A 20,251-nucleotide genomic window follows, 5' to 3' on the forward strand; every position below is an offset into this window, starting at 1 on the left:
TAGTAAATTCTTTAAACTCATAAAGTGAGAATAATTGTTTCCTTTTTAGGATACTGAAGAATAAGTATTTTAATTTATATTTTTATTAATCTTTAATAAGCTGTGATTTTTTTATAAACTTCTATCAGAATCAGTGAACATAAGAAGGACAGAATGATGAACTCTCTGTCCAAGAAATAAAGTACATATTATTTTGCATTTTTTATCTTTTGCTATTAATAGCAACTGAACACATAAACATCTACAAGCCTAGCCTAAATGAGGCCCATGAATGAGTAGGACCTAGGTTAGTCTGCCTCTCCAGTCTCTTCTGAATTTTAGTAAGTACAATAATATGCCACTCAAAGAAAACTGATTTTACTGTATAATTAATTATGCATTTAACAATGATTTGCTCGAATATCTCCAATAATTTATTGGCAATACCTTTTTTGTTTATTGCATTTGTGGTTTGCTTTATTTTGTTTTCTGAGTTTTTTGTTTGTTTGTTTGTTTGTTTTGTTGTTGTTTTTTTTCTTTTACTCATCTACTGAGACAAGTTCTAATGATGTAGCATTGGATGGCTTGGATATGTCTATAGTAAGCCTTTTTGTAGACCAAGCAGGCTGGCCTAGCAATTACAGAGATTTTTCTTGCAGCTGTCTCCCAAGTGCTGGAGTTAAAACTGTTCTTTTCTTTCCTTTTTCTTTTCTCCTTTCACCATTAGTTCTTCCTCTTCATTTTTTTTCTGTAATGTAATTATGTAATATGTTCCTTCCCATCTCCGCTTTCTGTCCCAAATGCCCCTTCAATCTCTCTGAAATTTATGGCCTCTTTCTTCATTAATTGTTGCTACATAAAATAGGTATGTTAATATAGATTCCATATATTCCTATATATAATTTGAAAGTCTTTCTAATGTTTTTGTATATGTTTATGGGGCAGCCCACTTGTACTAGAACACCCACTGGTGTGCTTTTTCCCTAGGTTCCACTATTTCTCCCACTTTCAACATTTTCAGGTTCTCTATCATTGCTCCAACCGTGTGGCTATTTTTCTGACTTATGTGATAAAGTTCCTATCTCTTCCAATGATCACATTCACTTGGCAAAACTAATTCCCATCTCACGCTTTTAGTTTTTAGTTAATAATTAAGAATCATATTATTTGTTCTTAGACACTTACTCAATATTGCAAACTTTAAGAATTTAAAAAGATAAATTATAATCTGAGTTTTTCTCTAAAATTTTCTAACATGTTTACTGTATACATTTTTAATACGGGATATAGGCTATAGTTTGGAACTACCTTTACTTCTTTCTGTTTCTTATTCCATGTATCCAAGTAGACATTATTGTAGCATCCCCGTAATTCAAAATCTGATATCAATTTTTCTTTCAATACACTTTAACAGATACTTACATATCTGGACCATTGACGTGAGTCATTTATTAAACATTTGTTGCATTACAATTCAATTCAGTTTGATAGCGACAGATGCAAATATTAGTAGTTCCATTTTGGAATTATGGAATCAGTGTTCTCAAGATAATGGCAGTTCACCAAAATGTTAAAAGTAGCAAATATGCAAAAATTTTTAGTGCTTGTCAAACTAGACATGGTCTTTATGACAGCAAGAAATCTGTTCTGTTTTCATATATATATAGACACAAGCATACACACACTCACAGACACAGGCATACACTCACACCCATATACATAGGCACACACCTACACAAAGGCACACGTAGATAGATGTACAACCATATACACGGACTTACTACAGATAAATAGCATACAAATACATACATTTACACACAATTAGAGAATTTTTATTGTTGATTATAGACAGTACAACTTCATCTGCAGATATTTTACTCATTCTTCACTTAAAAATTATTTTCTTTTTTTAAACTTATTTTCTGATAAAATCTATTTTTATATTTACCATTAGCTTTTACTCTAACTCAGTGTTCCTGATGTCAATATCTCATATAAATAAAAAACAAAAACAAAAGAAAAAAAATTTATGGTTTACCAGATTTGCTTTGTACTCATCTCAAAGTCATACAAGAAAAAAAAAAATGCCACAAATTTCTAAATCGTGCTGCCTGGGCCCTCAGAAGACGGTACTTGGATTATAAAGTTCTGTTAATCTGCCTCACTTTTAATGCCTATCACTTCAACTTAATATGCTATTTGACACATACTTCATGTGTATTTGTAGAATGAATAAAAACATGAACAAAACCTGAATGAATTACTTGCAGACAGTGAGAACAAAAGATGCTAAGATATACCAAATGACTCCATTCTGGAGAAGTTGTGAGAGAGTGATTAATGAAGATCCTGAACTGTCAGAGGTCATAACTATCTTATATTTTAAAATAAAAACCAAACAAATTGTAATACAACAAAACAATTGAACAAGGAAAAAAAAAAAAAAAGAAAAAGCACCAGAAATGCCAAAATATACATGTTCGCATACTCAGGAATTCTATAAAAATCTAAAATCAACAAAATAAATAAAACCCACCCTGATTAATGAATGAAACAAACTTTGAGCTGGTATTCACTCAGGGAGAAATTATTGGGGCTAAGTGTCTGTTAAATGCAGTCTTACACTACACAGTATCACCCCTTTTAGCTCAAAGTCTTCCTGAATAAATTCAGACATGGATGGCACGCAAAATTTTTACATGGTAAATATAAATTGCAACTCCACGCATAATCAAATAAAAAAATTTAAAAATCCCAACATTTAAAGGAAAATACAGATACAAAAAGAAGAAGAAGAAGAAGAACAGGAAGAACAAGAAAGAAGAAGAACAAGAAAAAGAAGAAGAAGAAGAAGAAGAAGAAGAAGAAGAAGAAGAAGAAGAAGAAGGAGAAGAAAACCTATTCATGTTTCACAATGGGATAAATTTAAGACTTAATTCGAAATTAGTGGTACAGTCTAATTCTGATATGGTCATATAATTGCTTCCAACTATTTTTATGTTAGAAAAAATACTTCTCCAATATACTTATATTTCAACAAATACCCTCCTTTGAGAATTAATGGTTTGTGATCATGTTGGTGAATTCAGATCTTAAGGAAATCTTAAGATTCTTTGGAAACTTTGGAAGTGAAACATGATATTTACCTGAAGCTAGAAACCAAACAATTCAGTACCCTACCTGCACACATGAGCCTCAGTTGTGGAATAGTTCTCAACCAGAACTGTGCTTGAGAAGCTACCTGTGATAGCAACATGGAAACACCGTCTATTTGCCCACCAGCCTAACCCACTCTGTTAAGCTTGCCTTCAGGGCCCTAATAATAAAGCAGTGATTAACAACTTTGTCTCTGAGTTAGGGAAACATTGAAAGTCTTAATCTTACTTAAAATGTCTTTTAAAAAGCAATTAACAATTTCTTTTCTAGTCCTACGTGTCAGGAAATAATTATGGGAAATAGTAGCTCAATTGTGTCTTCATCCTTTAAATGATACTGAAATGCACAAATTATGTGCATCATGTACCCAACATTTACTATACCTTTGTAAAGAAGACCATATCTTTCATCAAAGTGGTAGAGAAAAGAAGAAAAGAATAAGGTAATCTCACATAGTTCAGATATGAAATCTTTGTTGTGAATATAAACATATATTTGTTTTGGTCCCAGGTGTGGGACGTGGGACTGATTCAGATTGCCCACAGCAGCAGACAGTTTGTTTCGTACAGGCCCTGAGAAGAGCTCTTTGCCAGCTGCAGATTGTTTAAATCTGAGAACTCTGGAGAGAGAATAAATGCCAGAGTCTAGAGAGTATGGAGCTCTGAGAAAGAACAAGGCGGCTGCTGCCGCTTCCCCCTTGCTGCTCCTGGTTGCTGTTGTGAGACAAGAAGATGGAAGAAAAAGGATTGGACTGGCTCCAAGGAACCAAACGACCCTAACCAACAGGAAGCAGCTAAAAAACAACTATCTCCTTTCTCCCACTAACCCTTTCTCTCTCCTATTTGGTATTTGGGTGTTGAAAGGGATTGGAATGGAATAGGGAGATTAAAAAGATAAAAGAAAAGTAAATAAGAGTTTTAAGAACTAATGGCAACACATACTACTCTAATACTCACCATCTACATGAAACAAGCTGACATATTATAACAACAACAAAAATGTCTAACTCATACTCTCTAAAATTATAAATGTTTCATTGATTAATTTAGGCCAGCACTTACAGTTATACCTGATAGTGGTAGCAGTGCTTTGGAAGATTACTAAAATTCTAAAAACACATTATTTGTGTCATGTATTTTTGTAATATATTATTACAAATGAGGGCTTATTTTTATTAAACTGAAATCAAAGTTTTAGTTTAAGAAATACACACAACAGGTTAATGGGCAGAGAATAAAAAACTGAGAACCCTCAAATCAAAAGGGAACATCTACTTTTCATCTCTTCTCCCAAGTGCTCAGGGATCATTGTGAAAGGGAAAAAGAAATGATTCTAAAACTCTCAAGGTAGTGAGCATCTTCCCTAGGTTCTCCTTGTTCTTCAGCTTCTTTAGGAGTATCGATTTTATTATGTTTGTCCTATGTTATATGGCTAATATCCACTTATGAGTGAATTTATAACATGTGTGTCTCTCTGCTTCTGGGATACCTCACTCAGAATGATCTTTTCTAGTTCCCATGATTTTCCTGCAAATTTCATGATTTCCTTGTTTTTAATAGCTGAGCGGTATTTCCCTGTGTAAATGTACCTCAATTTCTGTATTCATTCTTCCATTGAGGGACATCTTGGTTGTTTCCAGGTTCTGAGTATTACAAATAGAGCTGCTGAGAAGACAGGGAAGAGGACAGGGACCTACCACAGATGGCCTCAGAAAGACTACTGATCAAGGTATCGAAGTAGAGGCAGAGACTCATGACCAAAATTTTGACATAGTTCAGGGAATCTTATGAAAGAAGTGGGACCTGGGAAGGACAGGAGCTCCATAAGGAGAGCAACAGAACCAAAATATCTGGGCTCAGGGGTCTTTTCTGAGACTGATATTACAAACAAGGACCATTCATGGACATAACTTAGAACCCCTGCTCAGATGTAGCCCACTGCAGCTCAGTATCTAGTAAGGGGAACAGGGACTGTCTCTGACATGAACTCAGTGGCTGGCTCTTTGACACCCACCCTCCCCGAGGGGGGAACAGCCTTCCCAGTCCACAGAGGAGGATAATACTGCCAGTCCTGATGAGGCCTGATAAGCTAGGGTCAGATGGAAGGGGAGGAGGACCTCCCTTATCAGTGGACTTGGAGGGGGGAATGGGAGGAGCTGAGGGAGGGAAGGTGGGATTGGGAGGGAATGAGAGAGGGGGCTACAGCTTGGATAAAAAGTGAATAAACTGTAATTAATATTAAAATAAAAACTTATTTTAAAAAAAGAAGGGGGAGATAGGAGAAGACAGGAGCTCCACAAGAAGATCAACAGAGCCAAAAAGAACTGAGCTATGGGGGCCCTGTAGAGACTCATACCCCAACCAAGGCCAATGCATGGAGAGGACCTAAAATCCTGACTCAGATGTAGCCCATGGACTCAGTATCGGAGTGGGTTCCCTAATAAGAGGAACAGGGGTTTTCTCTGGCATGTTCTCAGTGGCAGGCCCTCTGATCACCTCCTCCTGAGTAGAGAGCAGCCTTGCCAGGCCACAGAGGAAGACAGTGCAGTCAATCCTGGTGAGACCTGATTTGCTTGGGTCAAATAAAAGGGGAAGAGGTCCTCCCCTACCAGTGGACTAGGAGAGAGATATGGGGGGGGGGATGAGGGATGGAGGGTGGGATTGGTAGGAGATGAGGGAAGGGGCCACAGCCAGAAAACATATTGTATAAATTATAATAAAGGATAATAATAAAAAAAGAAAAAAATCTCAGAGTAGTAAATATTTACAGTGAAACAGTTTGCAGAACAGGGCAAGACCATAGCACACAAAATCTCACAGAATCACATGCATGAGATCTGCTAAATATCACATCAAAATGGGGACTTTGGTGAGGAATAGGCTCACAAAGTCCCACCAGTAGGTGAGTGACTATTAGCAATTGATAATTGCTGGGAGATGAAGATTTTGTTTCCTTCGGGGATTAAGACGTTCAGAGAAACTACACATTCTCCAGGAGATGGTCTGACACAGATGAGCATATAGTTGGCGCTGAGCTGACTCAGAGGTGATGAAGTTGGGAGGGAATAGTAGAGAGGACTGTGGAAGAATTAGAGGGAAACAGAATGTGTAGAAATTTTGATGATTGTACATACATGTATATATGACTTATGAAATTAGCAAACAATAAAAATACTAAGAAAATTAAACAGGGAATATATGATTTCATCTAGAAAAGACCCAAAGCAACTGGATGATTTCTTTTTTTTTTTTTTTTTTTCTTTTTATTTCATTGCATGGAGGGCTCACAGAGACAGTACATTCCTGAATGATGGGCCTCCCAATTAAACACACTCTTCCTAAGGTTGCCTGGGCTATGATACAGAAATAGAACAGTAGCTACAATGGATATTTGTGACAAAGTGGCATATCATGTTGAAGGGCATGTGATAGATGAAAGCTCCCTACCATGTGGTCCTGAGGATGCAGGGCACAAAAACATCAGATCCAAACTTGACCTATTCTTTTCCAGTGTATGCCTTCAGTGTTTGAAAATTCCCAAGTACATGCACTTTCTAATAGTCCACAATCTCTTTATGTTACTGAGAAACACAGCCTGTAACATGATGGCTTTTGAGTTACGTTTTAGATCCTTATTACAGCACAAGTAGGGATCTACAGTTTTTATAATTATTAAAAAAAAAACTGAGAATAAGATGCAGTGTCAACAACTCAAAACTATGCACTGAGAAATAAAGAAAAATATTGATATCCTTGCCACCCTTAGATGTGTATAACTGTTGGATGTGTGTTTAGGAATAGTAAGAACATATATTAAAATCCAGTTTCCCCAAATACTCCAGTAGATATGGTTGTTCATATTAATTTATTTAAAATGCATAATACAAATTTGTTACTATGTATATATTGGAATTTTAAGTATTTTTAAATCAAAGCTGATACATTTAAAGTTTAGGGATACTTCTAGGCACAATAAGTCCTGTGAGTACTAGTAATTCATCATCTTCTGACGTTCATGTTTCCTTCCTTGCTTGTTAGAAAATTATACCTCTCCAAAGAAGTAAAAAAGTCCAGGAAGAAGAGTCCAGAGAGCACAATGAAAACCACTGAGCTATAAAGGGAGATGACAGTTAACAAGTATGTCAAAGTCTCTCCACTACACTTCACTAATTCCTCAAAGTTAATTACAAAACGGTGACTAGACAATGTGAAGAAATGTAGCCCATTATGATTCCAGTGCAACTTAAGGTTTAGTTTGATTAATGTAATATTTCCAGCGTATGCTAACGAATCATGTTCTAGGTAGCAACGAGGAGCTTGTAGTTTTGGTCTAAGTGGGGCTAAATAAACCGCTGACTCAGAGGACGTCAAGGACAAGCTGGATTGTCTCGTGCCCTACCAGTGGCAAATTGGACTGGTTCTACCACCAGGCCCGTGTCTTCTTGTTTAAAGACAATTTACTGACCGTCATCCTCCTGGTAAAATCCCTATCTCAAACAGAATATTGAAGGTTTCTAGGTCATCTTTAAATAAATATCACTAGTTTGTTTAAAATATAATCAAAAATAAAAACTTCTGGGTGCTTCTTTACGTAGGATTGAAATGTGCATTTTTTTTTTCCAGCTTAGTCCCTTTTACATCCTCTTCCACTTGGCAGCTGGCCCAGTTCTTTTGTCTAGGACTAAAAAGTCATTGTGTGAGTAGCAGGGTATATTGTATAAAGATCTAGCCAAGGGCAATTTAGCTAACTCCTACTTAAAAGGCTTGACAAAATGTTCTCTCTCTCTCTCTCTCTCTCTCTCTCTCTCTCTCTCTCTCTCTCTCCCCTTTTTCCCTTATTGGAAATCTTAAATGTGAGTTTTGTTATGGAAAGACTTAGGAGCTTGTATACAAATAGTGACAAAAATGACCTGATGACCTTCAGTCTAAGAAGGCAACTGGTCCTTTTAGTCAAGTCACCTGACATCAGTAGCCTGCAAATTTCTTATGTCAGTTTTCTTCTCTGAACATACGCAGAAACTTCTTTCTTTTAACTTTTTTTTATATTAATCACAGGTTATTTACTTTGTATCCCAGCCGTAGTCCCTCCCTCATTCCCTCCCAATCCCACCCTCCCTCCCTGCCCCTTTCCAAGTCTTTTGGTGTTACTAAGTATTTAATTTCAGAGATGAAAAAAATAAGTAAAAAAAATAAATGTTAATTATATTTATAGCAGTAAATTTTCCATAAAGAAAGCAGTATAAACCATATTTTGTTTTTTGTTTTTTTTTGTTTTTTTTTTCCATGAAAACTTGTTTTTTAGTCATCAGGAAAATTAAGAACAGAATGAGAGTCTACCTTACCGCAGAATGGATATTATTTTAAAAAGTTAGTAATGATTTATATAGGAAAAAAAAGAGCCTTTATACACAGGAATATAAGTTTAATTTAGCAGTGCGGAATACAGTATGGTGATTCTTCCAAACTGAACATGGAACCTCCATACCATCTAGCTATCCCATTTATGTTTTTTTTTTTCTTTTTTTTTATTTATTTATTTTTTTAATTTTATTTTTATCAGTTACATTTTATTAACTCTGTATCCCAGCCGTGTCCCGATCCCTCATTCCCTCCCAGTCCCTCCCTCCCTCCCTCCCTCCCTCCCTCCCTCCCTCCCTCCCTCCCTCATCTCCACCGTGCCCCTTTCCAAGTCCACTGATGGGGAGACCTCCTCATATTTTGTTTTAAATTTATATTTAAGAGAGCATTTACAAATCGAACTTCTTTACTTCACTCTAATAAATCTGTAGTAATGTATCTATTATATATAGGAAAGAACAAGTATCATATCAATTTGTGCATTTATATTCTTATATAGTTGTGATGAGATATAGCTAATGTTTTAGTTATATTTTCCTGTACTATGATACTTCTCAGTTCACCCTGGCTGACCACAGACACATAATTCTATGACAAAGAAAACAGAAAATAACTATCATCTTGTTCATCTAGTTAATAAATCCTAAAAGCTGCCTTTCCCTTCTAGATGAATATTTTTAAATTTCTAATTCAATTAGTTAAGTAGAAAATTACCCAGATGTTCATCATTTTCTAAAACCCAGTGATTAAACTCAGTGCCCTCTGTCATCCTGTGTGTGATTCTAAAGGATTTCATTATTCTAGCTAAAGAGAAATTGATGAAAACTCTTAGGCATGCCGAATCCTTTACCTGGAATTTCACATGTTACTCCTGCTCTAAAAATACTTGTGTAAAGTACCTTTGCTAACCTATGGAGAACTGCTACAGTTGTGTATATGTAACATTTGCATCTCTGTGGTTATTTTGACTCAGACTAAAAGACAGGCGCATCCATCCACTTCCAAACAAGTGCAAACAAGGCGGTCAGAAAGAAAAGTGAAAATTAGGAGCTTAGCGGTAGTTAGAGAAGAGAAAATTGGAGACTCCAAAAACTGTTTACAAGGAGCTAGTATAAGTTCTAGCTATCCTCATCACCTCCATGCAAATCTTGGAACACCATGGCTCAGTGGAACAACTTAGAATCATTAGTTCATAGACTGAGTATAACAAGAAATCCATAGAGAATAAATGATTCTCCAGCTCTCTCATACTTTATTGGATGGTAGATATTGAGTTTGTCAGCTCTAGATACTTGAATAAAAAAAAAAAGTGTTTGATGATTTACTCTTAAAAACCGGACACAGAAATTGAAAATGATAGAATAGGAGTTACTTAGATTCTACCAGAAGATTTCCTGGAACAAAGTAAAACTTTGACAGTAAGATGTAACGTAACTGCACACATTTAACTGTGGCTGGTGGGGAAAGAGCCTGATCAGAGCCCTGCAGAGGCAGAAGCATGGTCCAGGTGGGACAGAACAAGAGAAGGAAGCACTTTTGCAGACCCCTCTGCCTAGACAGATTCAAAATTGTGGAAGTAAGTGAACATGAAAGCTGGACTACCAGAAGGGAAGTTGTTAAGAAAGCCTGTCTGAGCGTGTGACCTCCTCCAGATATTCCTACTTCACAGAAATGCCAGAGGCACAGTAATGTCTGAAGCAGAAGGTGCTAAATAGCTAGAGATTTATGGAAAAGTCGCCTTAACTCCACTTCCTTCCCCAGTTAACCAATGTGAAGCAGGTTTCAGGAGCGGGAGAGGTTTCTGTTTTGAATGTGGGTACTCTTTGTTCTTGTTCTTTTTCTGGTTTGGATGTCTTCTTGCTGTGGTTACTCAGTATTTCCCTTCATTTAACAATGACAACATAAAGGGGGAAAATACAAAGACTTCTGTAATATCCCTGCCCAGAAATATCCATGGTCATAAAACAAATTAATTTTAACAAAACGGAAATTATCTTTGTTAATCTGGAAGGGGCATTGTAATGTTAATTGATTCTTAAAGTTTCCTAGTTAGTGAGGGGATTTTGCTTAATTATAAGCATGTTCGTTTTCAAAATGTGGATCAATAAAGATGCAGACTTAGTCCAAGATTTCTTTCACAGGCTGAGAAAGAAGTCCCTTTAGAGCTTCTCAACCTTCCTAACGCTGCAACCCTTTGGTAAGTTTCTCATGTTTCAGTAACCCACCAAAAATAAAAATATAGCATTGCTCCTTAAATAACTGTACTGTCCCTACTGTTATGAATTTTAATGTAAATATTTTGTAGATATAAGATTGCCAAAGGGGTTGCGACCCACAGGCTGAGAAAGCTGCTCTATAGGGATTATTTGAGATTGACAGTGATTACTAAAATCAGGTATGGCTCTTAGATGATGTGGCATTTAGGTCAGACATACTTATTTAAACCTACTGATATAAACCCAACCAAATCATCCAAGAATCAAAACATGAATAAAATTTATGAAAAAAAATATTTCTTTTTCTTCAATGTACTTTAATCCCATTTAATCTTTCTTCTGGTTGTAAATATTTCTTTCAACATAGCACTTCCAAAGGACATGAACACACATAACACATACACACACACACACACACACACATTTTTCTATTAACAATGTTCTAATTAAGTATATTTCATCATTTTAACTACCTATTTTGTAATCCCTTTGCCACCAGAATATATTCCAACAACCCTATTCCATAATCCTTTTGCAACCAGAACATATTCCAACAAAATATTTTCTTTCAATTATATTTGCACATTTAAAAAAATTTTTGATGGCTCATAAAATAAAAACAATATCATACCATTGAAAGGTCAACATATCAAGTACATCACCCTACATTTGTTTAAACGCATCTACTAATGCAAACAGCAGGTATAACCAGTTGTCCCCTGCTTGCAGAGCAGGGTGACCCTTTAAACAAATTTCATCACCAACTCAACCATAGCAGCGGCAAGCTAAGAAGACTGGAAGAAGACTCACCAGAGTTGGGGTCCGAGTTGCCATCTGCTTCGGTCCTCTTGTCCGGAGAGGCCTGGTCGTAGAATTCGTCCTGTGGCTGAACCAGAGGAAGAGGGTGTGAGATCAGGGTTCCACTACCCACCGGCTCGTGGTCTCCCAGACCACTGTCACTGCAGCTTTCCTGGGAGCCGTCCGGGAGGTGAAAGGTAACGCGGCGCTGAGACTACAAAGAAGACCACAGGACATGCAGTTAACGCGAGCTTCTCCCCGGCGCAACGCTCATGCTCAGATCTGAACACAGATTCAACAATTACTACAAACTACACAGTGTAAAACCGAAGGCCAGCCTTCATCACCTGCATTCAATAAGTAATGGCTACCTGGCAAACTACCAAAACAAATGTCCACCTTTAATAATTTAAAGACATAAAACTAATTTAAGCCTGAAGACAAAAATGTAAGAAAAGCAAAGGACACATATATGCTTATGAGAAAAAAGTATAGAAAAATTCCAAGTAAGAAATACACAGACTCATTTGCATCATGGAACTAAGTAAATAATTCATTAATTCAACCTTTCAAGTTCCCTCTCAGGCACTCTGCTTTCTAGGCACTGTCAGTGCAGAATTCCCATCACTGCAATCCCTATACCATTGCTATCTTATATGCTCACTTTTGAATTTGCCCTTTAAGTTATGAAATATAATAATACACATAATAATGTAACATAAAAATAATAGTTTATATTTTTACCAGTCCTGGAAAGATTAATTGAAATTGTTACTTAAAAGTTGAGTTGATACTGATGGACATTGAAAGAAATTAGTTTATTCAAAACTTGAAAACAGAAAGAAAGAGCGATTAATGAGTTGTTTTTGGCCACTGATTTGGGCTTTATTCCTAGGCTATTTTTTTAAAAAAGACATTTCAATAGAAACGTACTTAGATTAGTGCCTTGGCATTTACTGAACTGTATCAGTCTACGGATATAGTGAAGGTGTGCTTATAGTTAATTCAGTGAAAGCCAGTGTTTTAGTACAATAAAAATCTGAATTCTTGTACAGACCAGAGTTAAATTTTCATGGTCAATGTGCTTTTGGCTGATGTAATACATGACATATAAAAATGTGTGCAGCTGTGTTGGGGTGAAATTTTAAGCTGTAGGGAATTACGTATGTCAGTAAATGAGTACTATAATACTAAAAGTAATTTGCATTCTTCCATAGCCAAAAAACACTCCAATAGTATGCTACACATGACTACTTTTATTGAGATTAAATGACATTACTAATACATAGAAACAGATAAAATTCAAATATGTAGTGTATATTATAACCATCTCCAAGCATTTAATATTTGTGTTTTTCAAGAGATAATTTACAGAATATATTCAAAGAAACAGGAATGCTGCTAGAAGCAAAATGCAGTAGGCAGATGCATTGCAACTCTATAAAATGCTTTTATAGACTGACAATAGGATACAGCCTATTTTCTATGAGTCACTGGTTCAAATCCAGCTAAAAGTCATCCTGGAGAAGAGATGATGCCACTTTATTGCTGTTCAATGGCCTATGTGAAATGAGTTGATAGTTCAGTACATTTTTAATGAACTGACACTTACATCCCATAAACTATAATCATAAATGGTACTAATTATGTCTGATGTAGCACATTTCCCCTTTACACTCAACTCTTCAATGAACATCACTCCTTTTGCAAAGGTTCTCTTACATGCTTAGGTGAGTGCTATAGACAAGCAGGCCAGACACAGGTAGCAGCGTCTGAGATGCCTTAGCCCTTCCAAAGCGAAGGTTATGCTACACTACTTATTGTTGTGTTTCCTCACACTTGACATTTTAACTGTCAAGGAAAAAGTGCTCATGTTCATACTGAAGTATGCTCTAAACCTCCCATGATCTTCCCATTATGAAGTGAAAAGCAAGGGCGTTGAGCTCATGGGTCATTATACATGATTGTCTACACTCGTTTCTAAGGTGATTGTCCAGGATCCGCTGGCATCATCTCTAATTGACTCTCTCTTACTTATTTGTAAATGAAATAAAATTCAAGCAAAGTATAAGCAAAACTATGGACAAATCACTCTGTCTTCTGATAACACCTAAATGCTGCATATACCATTAAGGAGTCTATAGTTCATAGAAGTTAAAGTTATATTTGAGACATTTGAAAAAAAAAAAGCATTATGTTGCTTTAGTTCTACTATTATTCTCTATGAAATATTTCTCAAAATGTGCAAGAGCAGTTATTTCTTATTTCAACAGTTCTAACAATATGGATATTTGTATATTTAGTTGTTGAGCATCTTGTACTATGTTGGAAATATAATTATACAGAATAACAAATAAAATATTTTCTTTTAAAGCCATTACAATGAGATTGTTAAACTCTACCTTTTATACATTTTATTTATACATTTTAAATTACTTTTATTTTTGGCATTTTAATGTAATTATGATATTTAAGCACTAGAAATGAGGACAGAAAATGCAAATGTAGTTTATTTTTAATGAAATTTGGTAAGTTAGAAAATGCAATAATTAATATGTTGTAATTAACCTGACACAGAGATGTTTAAACCACACTGGCAGAATTGTGCAATATTTTCAGCCTGCAGAATGGCAGAATGGATATGCACATGTAGTAGAAATTGGTAAATGGATATAAAAGATTGAAGAAAAATGATCAAATATGTCCATTGTTAATTCGCATTAAGGAATATCATAGTAAGAATGAGCTATCAAGGCAGGTGTAAGTAAGGGATCTAAAAACATTTCAGTACAAGAAAAAAAAAAAGAGGAACAGTAGCATGTGATGAAAAGAAGTGATGTGTATTATTAAAGGTTCTTCAGTAAGTGCTGCCTGAGCTGAAGTAGTGCAGGTGACCACAGCTTCGTTAACTCCTGAATTAGGCTTCTTACCTGGCTCACCTAGAGGTAGTTTATCTCTTGTGAGAGAACATGAGAAGATATAGCCTGGCTAATAAGAGCATTTTAAGGTCAGAACTGATCAAATAATTAAAAAAAAAAAAGATTTCCTTATATATAATATGAGTTGCATATAGATGCTCAATTAAAAAGAATTTGTAACAATTTATCTTTACAGATATATTTTTAAAGTGCATGGTTCTCTAAACATTTAGTTAAACAGCTTCTTTTCCTTCTCTAAAATTAAATGTCTATTTTTCATTTAGAAATATGTGAAACACAGAATTTAGCTTTTGCCACTGATGTTGCTTCAGATCCTGCTCCTCAAGAAGGCTTTACCCTACATCAAGTTCTGTAGGTAAAAAGTAGGGACAGTCTAGATTACATAGTTTTCTTCAGAGAACATATTTTGATAGAGTTTTACACACTTGATTCTGAGAAAGATACTACCTGGAATTTATTCCTTAACATTTGAAAGATATTAATCAAACTGACAAATCTTCAGAGAAGGTTCTGAATATAACTTTTAAGAGAAATCATGGTTCCAAATGTGCCCATTATCAAGAATAAAGAGGTTCTTTTTTAAATATACAATACAAAAGAATTCCTCTAGTGATGATAAAGTAGATATTTTTGAGCATAGAATTCTTTTTATAATGGTTCATTTCATTATTGGCAACTGCCAACATGAACTAACTTCCTACTCCATGTTAGAAGTAAGTATTTACATTAAATAGTTGTATTTATGAACAATGTGGTCTTATTTTTAATCTGGAAGTTACTTAAAGATTTAATATTCTATTTCCGTGAGTTACATTTTTTCTCTGAAGGAAGTGAGATACAGTGATTCTCTCTACTGTCAGGACACTAGAGTGAAATTCACATTACATAATTTTACTCAAAATGCCTTTTCCACTATTAATTAATCTATTCATTTAGCCATTAATTGCTGAGTACCTACTACCGCAAGAACATGTTCTCACTGTTAATGATCGCATGGTAAAAAAAAAAAAGACAGAACCCCACAGTTTTTTTAAACCTATCACATTATAAAAAGCCAAATTTATCTAATCTGTTCTCAATCACTCTTTAGAATGCATTGAACCAAAAGCTGTGTCTCTTTTAGAATGGGACCACCTTCTAATTCTTACAAACTATGTAGACGTGGGCAAAATCAGCCCATCAACAGGAGACTTTCACTGTAATCTTTTTTTTCAGAAGCACATTTTTTTTTTTTTTTTAAATCAGAAGAAATCAGGTGTGTTCCTGAACAATAACATAGGCAGAGAAAATAGGATGAGGGTATTTTCTAAGTTTTTGCCAAAATAATCCACATTTTTTTTTGCCAGACATAAACTTAAACTTACTGTGCATATATGACAACAATAATAACAATGGGATAGAAAAGTGACAGAGTGTTAGAGTAAGCTCATTTGGTTGCACTTCCCTCAAAGTTCTTTACTTGTCATTAAATAGTTTTAAAAACTAAGGGTTAGAGAGATGATAAGAATATTGAAGATTTATTAACACTATGAGAACTTTACAGTTAAGCGGGGAAGGCAGATATTGGATGTTTTATGAACTGAGTTCTTGGAAGTGAACTAGACTCTGCCACCTATCCTCCCTTACCCACAAACTCACACCTGCACACATCAAGTCCAAGTCCCATCAGTACCTAGAGCATTTCTTCCGCTCTGGCAAGTGATGGAAAAGCAGGCAACAGTGTCCATGTCAGAGATAACCCCAGTTCCTCTCACTTGGGAACCCACAGAGCTGCCCATTCCCTACATCTATGTGGTGGGCCTATAACTTATTCCCAAAGTAGATACTTTGTTTTTAAACTTTTAAAAGTCACCTGAGATACTCTCACTGACTTAAAAGTGATCTATTTAATATGTAAATGACTTACTGATTTTATGTGTTTTAGATACCTCTTTTAATATTTTTAATGATAGAAGCCCTAAACGCAAATGGCTTATAGTAGCATCTTTACTATAATTTAACTTCATTTCATTTGATTTTCGTCTAATGAGAGAAATTTAGCTAGTATTTCTCTTCAACAAGATTTGATACATGTGAGAAATCCAATAAATTATATGGTTTGAATTATTTGGGTGGGTAGGCTTTAAATAAGCAAAACAGATATAAAATAAAAATTGTTCTTTTGCATTTTTTCCCTAGTAGGATGCTATAGAAGAGAAAAAAAGTTTTCAACTCACTTCAACCTTGGGTTGGGGAACATGACCCCACCCGTCATGCTTCGTCAGGGTCAACACAAAGAGAAAGGATTAAACATGTCACATTGTGGGTTAGGATATTTCTTATATTCTTTAATTCTTGCTCTCTGAAATACCCTTAACCTATTTCTCAGTTAACTGCTGCCCAGTAGGAAAGGAGTACTTTATCAGTGCATTCAAAATATAAAATGACTGAGTTAAACTTAGAGCAGCTGTTCCTGAATCTACAGCAGAATTTTCATATCTGTAAATTATATGTACAGAAATGTGGAAAAAAAACAACTCAGCAAGAGTTCTTTCCAATTTCATTTTCTAGTATAAACAAAACCATGTGACAAAGTAGGCTACCCTCATCATATTTACAAAATCAGCATACAAGATAATTGCAGCAATTTAATTAGAAATTATACTAAATTATGACTGTTATTAAAGTAAACATGTATAAGTTGCTAGCATAAGTGTGTAGTTAAGGACTGGTGAGAGATGTGTCTTTGGGTTAGAATATATTACTGAAGTATATGTCTGACCAGCCAATTCTAAAAACGGAATTTGTGTCTGATTGGTGTCTAGTATTTAAGAAATATATTACCTCTGAAAAACAAACCAGAGACAATAACCATTTTTGTAGAATTTATCTCATTAAAAATTATCAGTGGAAAACATAATTGTAACTCCATTGTAGAACACATTTCTTAGTATGAAATGCTTTTGCAGCATAACTCCAAAATACATTGTAAGTTAGGTCAAACCACGAAAGAAACAGAGGAATTTAACCAAAGATATGTAAATACACACACATATGCACAAAGGTTATTTTCTTCCTTGTATGTTTAGAATAGCTCAAGACCATAATCTCAAATTTTCTCAGTGTAAATGCAGAAACGTTATTTTTTATTTATAAATTTAGCAGTAATACTGAAGGTTGACTAGGAGGTGATGAATGGTTAGAAAATTCAAAAAAAATTTAGAATTACAGACATCTAAGGAAACCTCTACAAAAATGTTGCCAATATACACGTTAAACAGTAACTTTCAGATATATAAATATGTAAATATTTATGAAAGTGTTAGTGAGAACTAATGGGTATAATATAAAAATATATATTTTCTATAAGCTGTAGAAATCATGTTTTAATTCTCCTTTGCTCTGTAAAATGCATCATATCCCAAACTCTGTTAGAATCATAGCCTTTAAAAAGATCTTCAGATAACAGAGATACTGAGCTAGTTGAAATAAACATGAATAAGATTTTGTATCTCTTTTCTCTTGGGTTGAATAGTCTTTGTTCTGAACAGTCTAAGTAGCTGGACTTTATTTCAAAGAGAAAAAAATATCCTACTATTCCGACAGACACTGCGACTTTGAGCCTGATATTTGAAACAAAATCACTCCTGCATCTCAGTGATAATCGGTTCTTGCCCTGTGGCTTTTTAATCTTCCCTTTGAAAACATTACTGAGTTACCAATCTCAGTTATTTGTGGACTGGGAATAATTTGTTTCCCTGAACATAAATACAGAATTCAACACGTGTTGAGAACTTCTGCATGGAAAACCTTCTTTAAATTTATTCAAGTTGAGTCTGTAAACTAATGAATGAGAAGTACTCAGAAAAATAAATACAGTTCATATATTCTGCAATGTATTCTGATAACTGAGATAATTGTAGCTCTCAGTTCTCATCAAAGACACTTCATTTCACAGCATATGGACACCATTACAAAAAAGACAACTGGGGACAGTTAAGTTATCAAAAAATAATGGGAAGCCTGGTCCCAACAGATATACCTACAGTGTAATGCTTATACTTAAATCCTGGGAAATCTCATGGAAGAGGGGCCTGAACAATTATAATAACCAGAGGACCAGGAAGTCTACTGGAAAACCAGGTCACACCCAACAAGTTTCATTTTAAGTAATTTTATTTACTCCAATATATTAGTGCTATTGCCAGCTTTGGTCAGAGAAAATATTCTTTGGCAAGGGGCCATGGCAAATAGGATTTAAAACTATTCAGTGTGCTAAGAACAGTTGACTGCAAAATGCTCACCTGTACTGAGAAAACAGTATATAAGAGAAGACAAAACCAACCAACCAAACAACAACAAAATCATTAGTTCCTGGAGAGGACAGGAGCTCCACAAGGACAGCAAAAGAACCAAATATCTGGGCACAGAGGTGTTTTCTGAGTCTGATACTCCAACCAAGGACCATTCATGGAGACAACCTAGAACCCTGTTCAGAGGTAGCCCATGGCAGCACAGTTTCTGCATGGGTTCCATAGTAATGGGAACAGTGACTGTCTCTGACATGAACTCAGTGGCTGGATCTTTGACTGCCTCCCCTGTATGGGGGAGCAGACTTGCTAGGGCACAGAGGAAGGCAATGCAGCCAGTCCAAGAAGATACCTGATAAGCTAGGATCAGGTGGAAGGGGAGGAGGACCTCACTTATCAGTGGACTTGGAGGGGGGCATAGGAGAAGATGAGAGAGAAAGGGTAGGATTGCGAGGGGAGAAGGGAGGGAGCTACAGCTGGGAAACAAAGTGAATAAACTGTAATTAATATAAATAAAAATTTAATAAAATTAATATAAATAAAATTAATATAATATAAAATTAATATAAAATAAAATTTAGATAATAAATAAAATAAAATTTATATAATATAAAATTAATATAAATAAAATAAAATTTATAATAAATAAAATAAAATTTATATAATATAAAATTAATATAAATAAAATTAATATAATATAAAATAAAATTAATATAAATAAAAATTTAATAAAAAAACATTAGTTCAAGAGGCTGGATGGGACACTTAGGTTATTCCAGTCCCCTCCCTGATAGTTTCTAGTAAGTTAAGTTAGTGAAGAGAAAGAGACATTTCCTTTGATAGTGTAGAGTTAGTAAGCTGGCCATAGCCCCATAAATAACCTCTACTCATGGTTACTCATAAAGTTACTCATACACTGTAAGCAGCACCAAGGAAACAGATAATATTCAGGTTAAAGAATATATGAGTTATATATACTTAAGTATATACACCTATATATGTATACATATACATATGTATTACTAAATACATATTATATGTATATACTATATGTATTTTTTATTTACACACACATATATCTATCTATCTATCTATATATATATATACATATATATACATTTATGTATATGCTCACTGTGGGTTGGGCCATCTCTGGTCTGACTGTCCTGAGTTTTATAAAAAACAAACAAACAAACAAAAATGGCTGAGCAAGCCATGAGAAGCAAGCCAGCAAGCAGCACATTTCCATGGCCTCTGCATTAGCTCCTGCCTCCACTTTTTTGCCCCGGCTTCCTTCAATGATGGACTATAATGTGGAAGTCTAATAAAACCCTTCCCCTCCAACATGCTTTTTTGGTCATGGTGGTTCATAGCAGCAAAAGAAACCCTAACTAATACAATATGTATTTTATTTTATTTAAACTACAATATTTGTAAAACTGAAACAATACTGGTTCCTTGTGTTTCTGCTGCTTATGGTTCAGGGAAAGGATGTATGTGAGGATTCTCTATAGTAG

The 20,251-nt window shown here is 35.0% G+C and overlaps 1 protein-coding gene across 15 annotated transcripts in view; it reads right to left on the reverse strand.

Moving 5' to 3' along the window:
- Pcdh9 (protocadherin 9) overlaps window positions 1-20,251 on the reverse strand; it is a 939,984-nt gene that overhangs the window by 325,360 nt on the left and 594,373 nt on the right. For 8 of the 15 annotated variants that reach the window (XM_060391515.1, XM_060391513.1, XM_060391512.1 and 5 more), the window contains one exon: window positions 11,519-11,594. In XM_060391515.1, coding sequence (XP_060247498.1) covers window positions 11,519-11,594 — 76 coding nt within the window. Of the gene's footprint in view, window positions 1-11,518; window positions 11,721-20,251 lie in introns of all 15 variants that reach the window. The other 7 variants (XM_060391504.1, XM_060391503.1, XM_060391511.1 and 4 more) reach the window with 1 other exon arrangement.

Source organism: Meriones unguiculatus, chromosome 9 (genome assembly GCF_030254825.1).
Source record: "Meriones unguiculatus strain TT.TT164.6M chromosome 9, Bangor_MerUng_6.1, whole genome shotgun sequence".
NCBI lineage: Eukaryota > Metazoa > Chordata > Mammalia > Rodentia > Muridae > Meriones > Meriones unguiculatus.